The following is a 7,500-nucleotide window of genomic DNA, read 5'->3' as shown; positions in this document are numbered from 1 at the left end:
ACCAAGATTGGATGAGTTTTGTGGTGTGCTTTGTAGGCAAGAATATCTTGAGTTTATGTGCGCCTGCAAACAGATGCCCAAATGCCTGAATCACGTTGAATCACATGGACATCTGCACACCAAGCCTGTGTGTCATGCCCCAGATGGGTGGTTTACCTCCTGGGACAGACTGCTGCTGTGATATCTTTCGGACGCCATTTCGGATAAACGGTCAACTGTGATGGAGAATGGCATCCGTTCTCATCAGGGCTGGTACGGGGATGCAGGGGAACAGATGGGGCGATGGTGGGGGGGGGTAGTACGGCAGCGACATGGAGCTAACTCCGTCCACCCTGCGGTGGGGAAGGCTCGCTTCCTCGCCGTCACGAGCGTCGCTGCGCCCTCCAGCCGCGAGTCCCCTTTGATCGGTGACGTTTTTCGTGATCCTCCGCAGACGGGTTGCGATGCTGCCTCAGCCAGTTCCACGACCTCCACCCTCCTCCCTCCTCCTCCCCCTCCTCCTTCTCCTCTTCTTCCTCCCCCTCCTCCCTCACCGCTGCCCCACCGCCCAGCGTCCTCTCTCTCTCAGTGCATTACTCTGATGTGATTTGCCGGTCTGGACCTGCAGCCTACAGGGGTCAAACGGAGATCCAATTATACTCAGGGATGGACAGGCTGGAGGCGGTGGGTTCTGAGCTCCCGTCACGTCTGCCTACACTGTAAATACCACCCGCGGCGCGTCTTTCTCTGCCATGAGTGGGATTGAACTGCGCGACTGACTGCCTCGCGACTGATTCCCCTTTTTTTTTCCTTTTCTTTTCCTTTTAACAGACCCAACATTGGAGGGACCACATGTACGGTGGGGTGTGTCGAAGGGTTGCTACCTCAGTCATTACTACTTCAGTTGTTGAAGCCCCGGGGCAAACCAGTTGCTCAAACCCTTTTGTTTGGTTCATCTGTAATTCTTGGGCCGTGCGTTTCCGACAGACATTTTAATTAGCGCGGTAGATCATTATCCTTAGCTCTGTAGGGTGTTTTATAATTAAAACAAATGCCGTGGCTTTGACGAAAAACAGGAGACTCATTTTCTGCTAAAGGTGTAGCCCGGTGATAAGTGTGTTTGACTCTGTGCTTAGTAATTGGGTGTGGCCTCGGGTGTTTCTGTGTTTGCAAATTTTGTGACTGCATTTGGCGGTAGTTGGTGTTGTTTTGGTTTGGCTGAAACATATGACGGCCTTCTCTTGGATTTATTCATGTGGTAGTGAGCGTGTTCATGGTCACCTGCCTGTGTTTTTAAGCAAAATGGCTATGTTTGGTCATTTGGTAGTTCTAGTGTTTAGAAGACAATAGAATACAACTTTATTTGTTGAGCCTTGGGCTCAGCCTCAGAGGCACAAGAACATTACATTACATACAGATGCAGGGAGGGGAGGGGGGGGGGGAGGTTAAAATGCCATCCTGAAGGCAGTAATTAGAAGGTGGGTGGTGTGGTCAGCTGTAGAGTAGTGTGTTTACTATAATGTCACGTAGAAGACACTTTTCTCCAACACCACATACAGTGAATACTTTTAGACAGATTACGTCATTAAGGAGCAGGTAGCAGAAAGGCGTCTTACCCCGGCCCAGACTGTAGACTGCAGACATTCGGGGTTCGAACCCGGAACCTTTGAGCTAGGAGTAAACAGCCAGACACCCTACCCACCACCAGACTAGCCTGTTGGGTCGTTCTGCACCTGCGGCTTGGTTCTCTACTGTCGCCGTTCTGGTGCTCTGTGTGTTCTGTAGGCGTGGCTGTTTCCTGTGGCATCTCACTGACTTCCTCCAACTGGCGCCTGTGGCCTGAGGCTATTTGCATTGTCCCACTGTTGTTTTTCGTTGAGCAGAAGGCGCACAAAACATCAAAGCGAGTCGATTGCTAATCAACACTCTTTAATTTCCTTCAGGTTGGCGGTACTTTGCTACGGCAACAGCACCAGGCCCTGGATTGGATTGCGGCCGGGGAGTGTGACCAATAGGAACGGTGGAGAACATGCAGGACTCTGCCTCCAACAGCAAGATGGCCAATCAGGTGAGGCATACTCCAGTGGTAAATCAACCTGTGTTTTGTAATACAAAATCTACTTTTAATGGCTATATGCAGATATGATGAATGAATGAAATGAATGGATATATGCCCTACAAGTGGAATATTTGAAGCGAAGTCACTGTTAACATGAATACAAACTTTCTCATGCCTCAATTTATCTTCAAGCTAAAAAAACAAGTTAACATATTTTATCCTTGCGGGTCAATCTGACCGCAATTTAAACCAATCACAATAATTACAGTTGCTAGCCAGGAACATTGTTTCTTGTTGACTACCAAAATAGGTTGAGACACAACAGAAAATGGCCTTGAGAACACATTACCGTGTTCATTTTATGTTGTTGTCCCCATTTCAATTATGGAAAGGTCATTAAATACCATAGAACCATAGAATACCATAGAATATATCATTTATTTAGAGCACAAAGTCGAAAAAAAACATCCCTTCTATTCTGTTGGCGTCTTCGTAGTGTGTGATTCTTCTTCTCTCCTCTCCCAAAGGACCAGAACTCCAAGCACGCGGACAACCACAGAGAAACCGACGACATGTCGGACCTCACCTCGCCAAGCCGCAACCCCAAGTCTCCAACCAAGAGCTCCAAGCGCCACAAGACGGCGCCCTTCAAGGTGACCCTGCTGGACTCCTCGGTGTACGAAGGGGAGGTGGAGGTGAGCACACCGGGGGGGGAAACGTGTTCTGGAGCAGTCCGGTCCTCACCGTGGACTTTACCTCTGGGTGTCTTAGCCTATGTGTATTGGCAATTAGTGTATCAACCTATCACCTCCGTTGCATATTTATCCCACCCATCACAGGGGACGTGATTAAATGTCAGGGTCCAGGGACAGTCGCTAATCGGATTTTGCTTTGACATTGTGATCCGATGAGCTGGAACCACATCCGTGACACGGGCTGGGGCTTGTGGCCTTCTAATTGGATTTCATAGGTTGAGTGGGACAGAAATCCCACAATGACAACAATGTGGGAAAGATAACTGGTTCTGTAAAAGCATTTACGCCGAGTGAGCCCGGCTTCATGTTGTGCAGAGTTTGGAGCGGTGTGTGCGCTGCACCTTGACGCCACACACACGGTGGAGTGGAGCTCCGCTTATTGATTCTGTGACAGACTCGGCACAGGACCATTCTCACTCATGGGCAACCTTCAGATCAGATCAACCAGAGAACTTAAATGAGACGGAGGAGAGACACTGAGCATCGATGCTATACGGGGCACAGCGTAAGACAAAACATGTGCTATACAGATCTATTATTTGAAAAAAACCTCTAAGTTATAGAATTAAAATCTTATCTTATATTCTCATATTAAAGGTAAACAAATACCTAGACTAGAGAGCCGACGGCTCTCATAAAAACAGGTATTTTTCATTTGTTCTGGGAGAAGTTAGGGGCTTAATTGACTACATTTTCGTGTCTGAAACGAGGTGTTGTGAGTGGAAGGGTCACATGACAGATCGCCTGATGACTCTCCTCTGCGGAGCTGTCCAGACACACCAATCAGAGCACGGCGCTGCTGTCAGCCTGCACTACCTCTGAGGCCAAAATGGAAGAGACCTTGCTTCTATTTCAATGACTCCTGGCTCATCAATAGCCAGCCAGCCAGCCAGCCACACAGCCAGCCAGCCAGCCACACAGCCAGCCAGCCAGCCACACAGCCAGCCACACAGCCAGCCACACAGCCAGCCAGTCATACAGCCAGCCAGCCAGCCACACAGCCAGCCAGCCAGCCAGCCACACAGCCAGCCAGCCAGCCACACAGCCAGCCAGCCAGCCACACAGCCAGCCATCAGGTTTCTTGCTGGGCACACCTATAATCAGACACTGCATTCGTTTTTGTTCAGACAGAGGATCCACACAGATACATGTTCTAAGGCTCGAGATTAGGCTCCCCCCCCCCGACGACCTCAGACGTTGTACCGTCTGAATCGCCTTCCATCTGAGGTTACTGACTAATTGTCTTTTGAAATCTAACGAGTGGATATGTTAAGAGCCAGATGCAGTCGAGGAGAAAATTGAAGATCTCGAGGATTCCGTTCTGCCCTCAGGACGTTTCCACACTAGTGAGCGTGACCTTGTGTGCGTTTGTGTTGTTTGTTTGCGCTGAGCCGTTGTACATGACCAACTGTGTACACGTGAGTGTCTGTAAGTGTTTTACGTGGGTTGTGTGTGCGTGGTCGTGATTGTTTATGTACTTGGACACCTGAACATTACTGTGTGCGTGTGTGTGTGTGTGTGTGCGTGCGTGTGCGTGTGCGCGCGTGCGTACATGCGTTAGTGTGCGAGTCTTTGAACTTGAGGGTGGGGAAAGGTGAGGATAGGAGGAATGCTACACTTGCACAACCACAGCTCCACCGCAGGAACAATGCGGGACCTTTTGTGTGATCGCCGCACCGCAGCGCTGCCTCCACAGCGAGGAGATCAGGGCCGAGACAAAAGACGCCGTGGCCCGTCTGTCCGTCTGTTCGTTTCCTCCGGGCTCGTCTCCTGTCCTTACAGTGGTGGGCTCTGGTTGGCCCCCGACAACAATCAGCTGACAAATGAGCCCACACACCCTTGTGCTGACCCTGCCTCCTCTACTGACCGCGCCTACAGGAACTAACACCCCTCAATGCACACACACACACACAACCATACACAACCACGCACAGACACACACACACACACACACGCACATGTGCATGCACATGTGACACACATACACAAACAAGCACACGACATGCCCACAGACACACACTCTCACACACACACACACACACACACACACACACACACACACACACCCTCTTGCTTGGTTTTCTTTCCTTCTTTCTTTAATTGCATGGGTGGGATGTTAAACCTTGCCAAGTCATGACCCCACTCCACAGAGCTCCAGCCTCTGCAGCTGAGGGGTGGATGGCACCCCCCCCCCCCCCCCCGCCCCCTCCTACCCCTCCTACCCCTCCCCGGGGGAAGAGACACTCACACCAGCGGAACTAACCTATCCATGGGCTCATTAAGTTAGGATTCATAGGTGTAGGGGGTGGTGCTGTTAGATGTGGTGTGTCAGGCTGTGCGTGTGTGTGTGTGTGTGTGTGTGTGTGTGTGTGCGTGCGTGCCTGTGTGCGTGTGCGTGTGTGTGCGTGTGCCTGTGTGTGCGTGCGTGTGTGTGCGTGCGTGTGCGTGCGTGTGTGTGTGTGTGTGTGTGTGCGTGCGTGCCTGTGTGTGCGTGCCTGTGTGCGTGTGTGTGTGTGTGTGTGCGCGCGTGTGTGTGCGTGCGTGCCTGTGTGTGCGTGCCTGTGTGTGCGTGCGTGTGTGTGCGTGCCTGTGTGTGCGTGCCTGTGTGTGCGTGCGTGTGTGTGTGTGCGTGCCTGTGTGTGCGTGCCTGTGTGTGCGTGCCTGTGTGCGTGTGCGTGTGCGCGTGTGTGTGTGTGTGCGTGCCTGTGTGTGCGTGCCTGTGTGCGTGTGCGTGTGTGCCTGTGTGTGTGTGCCTGTGTGTGCGTGCCTGTGTGTGTGTGCGTGTGTGTGTGCGTGCCTGCGTGTGTGTGCCTGTGGGGATTCGTTGAGGTAAGTGGCTCTTCTCACAAGGCCACCAGACAGGGTGATTCATTCCCCGCTTCCCAATTTTCTCTCTTTTTCATTTGTCCATTGTAATGTTTTGCTAAGATTCTGTCCGTCACCCCCGCTGCCCTTTGGGTTCGTCTCCAGGGAACGCCTGCACTGGGAGGTTATGAGTCTGATCTGAGAAACAGCTCCCTGGTCTGGCCTCGTCAGGCCATTTGTTTGTGTGTAATTTCGCCGTCCGGCACTAATGGCCATAACGACCCAACGGAGTGTGTGGGCGTTTGTGAACGTCTGTGGGGGTGAACGGCAAGATGTTTGCGTTTGGCCGCGTACTTGTTGCCAACATAAACATGTGCACCTAAGGGGCGGCGATTGCAGCCACTCACTAAATAGATAGTGGCGTTGCTTTTGCTGTCGTGTTCTCCCCCGTGGAGTCATGCTGATGGCGATCAGACCTAGCGTCCTCGTCCTTATCGTGCTCTTTACACTACGGCGTGTTCCGTGTGTTTGCTTTGGTTGCTTTCCTCTGGTTTCAGGTCAGCTCACCGACCTGAAAGCCTTTTCTGCTTAAACAATAACGCACAGGATGAAATGTGTGTGTGCCACGTAGTGAGCTTTGAACATGTTTAGAGGCAAAGAAGGTTCAGTCTACTTCCTGTCCACCTGTGGGTTAGGATTACCTATAAACCTGTTTTCTGCGTCTCTCTCGGCGGAGGACCTGTACTCAGGGTTTTGCCGTGTGTATTTACCGAGGCTTCTTACAACGTTTACCCAACAGCAAAGTGATTTTGGAAGGAACTTCTTAGTACAAGAGGGATAAAACTGTATCTGTTTCCTTGGCAACCATTTGCTCCATCTTCCTGTCACCGCCGAAACTGGGCTCCAGGGTGGAGGAAGCTGTGTTTCCAAATGCAAGCGTCAAGATTGTTTTTTAATGCAGCTTAGGAAATGTGTGCGTGTGCGTGTTGGTGTGTGTTAGTGTGTGTGTGTGTGTGTATGTGTGTGGCAGATGTAATATTTATTCTTACATCGGGTTATTTGGTTATTTATTGTTTGGTATTACTTATGCAACACTTACTGTCACAATTACTGTTACTGCCACTATTACAAATGACAAATAATGCTGCGTAACTGTCTCGACTGCTGTGTTTGCTGACAGTCCGATTCAGTCAATGCTCGGAGTGTGTTTGGTTTTTTGGATCCTATTTTGCTTCACTTTAAGATAAAGATCATACCAAATTCGTTTTTTTGGCTCATGTCTGACTATTTAGGGGATGGGAGCTGTAAGGGAGTTGGAAATCGATCACGGGACATCGATCGTAGCTGATTAATACGTCAATGCAGCCGGGCAATTGGCGAGCCGCTCATCGGTTTTGCAGATATGTCGGCCGTTGATTTCGGTCAGCTAGAACACACCGTTAACATCAAATTGGATCACTTAGGTGAAATGAAGACACATTTACACAATAAAACGATGTTCAAGCTACAAGCAGGTGCCAGCCGCAGTTCAGTTTATCATCCAGCCAGTTGTTGAAACATCAGCCATTTTGAGGAATTGATCAAAAAGACTAAATTATTTTCGCCGGTTGGTCCTAGAAAATAAGGCGCAGAAACAAAATATTCTGGTTTGGATCCCAAATGGTCCCAGACTACCTGCAATAATCCTTATGTCTAATCCTGCTTCTTCAGGACTGGTTCGTACATAGATACATGTCACTTTGGATGACAGCGTATAGTATAATATCAGCATTAACTCCTTTGTGAGTCCATTGCAGAGTATTCTGTGTAGTATAGAATTATGTTCAAGGAGAAAGCAAACGTAGTGGGACGTTAATGCTAGAATATGAGCGCTATAAGGTACAGTATGTATTCACACCTTTG

General features: G+C 49.9%; 1 protein-coding gene across 4 annotated transcripts in view; it reads left to right on the top strand.

Annotated features, from left to right (window-relative positions):
- Positions 1-7,500, top strand: part of LOC311339383 (band 4.1-like protein 1) — a 64,473-nt gene that overhangs the window by 28,773 nt on the left and 28,200 nt on the right. For all 4 annotated transcript variants that reach the window (XM_084464757.1, XM_084464758.1, XM_084464756.1 and 1 more), the window contains exons 2-3: positions 1,923-2,047; positions 2,566-2,733. In XM_084464757.1, the coding sequence (XP_084320883.1) occupies positions 2,009-2,047; positions 2,566-2,733 (207 nt within the window). In that variant the 5' untranslated portion in view covers positions 1,923-2,008. The remainder of the gene's footprint in view (positions 1-1,922; positions 2,048-2,565; positions 2,734-7,500) is intronic.

This window comes from Micromesistius poutassou (genome assembly GCF_964030765.1).
Source record: "Micromesistius poutassou genome assembly, chromosome: 2".
Taxonomy (NCBI): Eukaryota; Metazoa; Chordata; class Actinopteri; order Gadiformes; family Gadidae; genus Micromesistius; species Micromesistius poutassou.
Note: the sequence above shows the minus strand (reverse complement) of the source record. Positions and strands in the feature narration are given on the sequence as shown.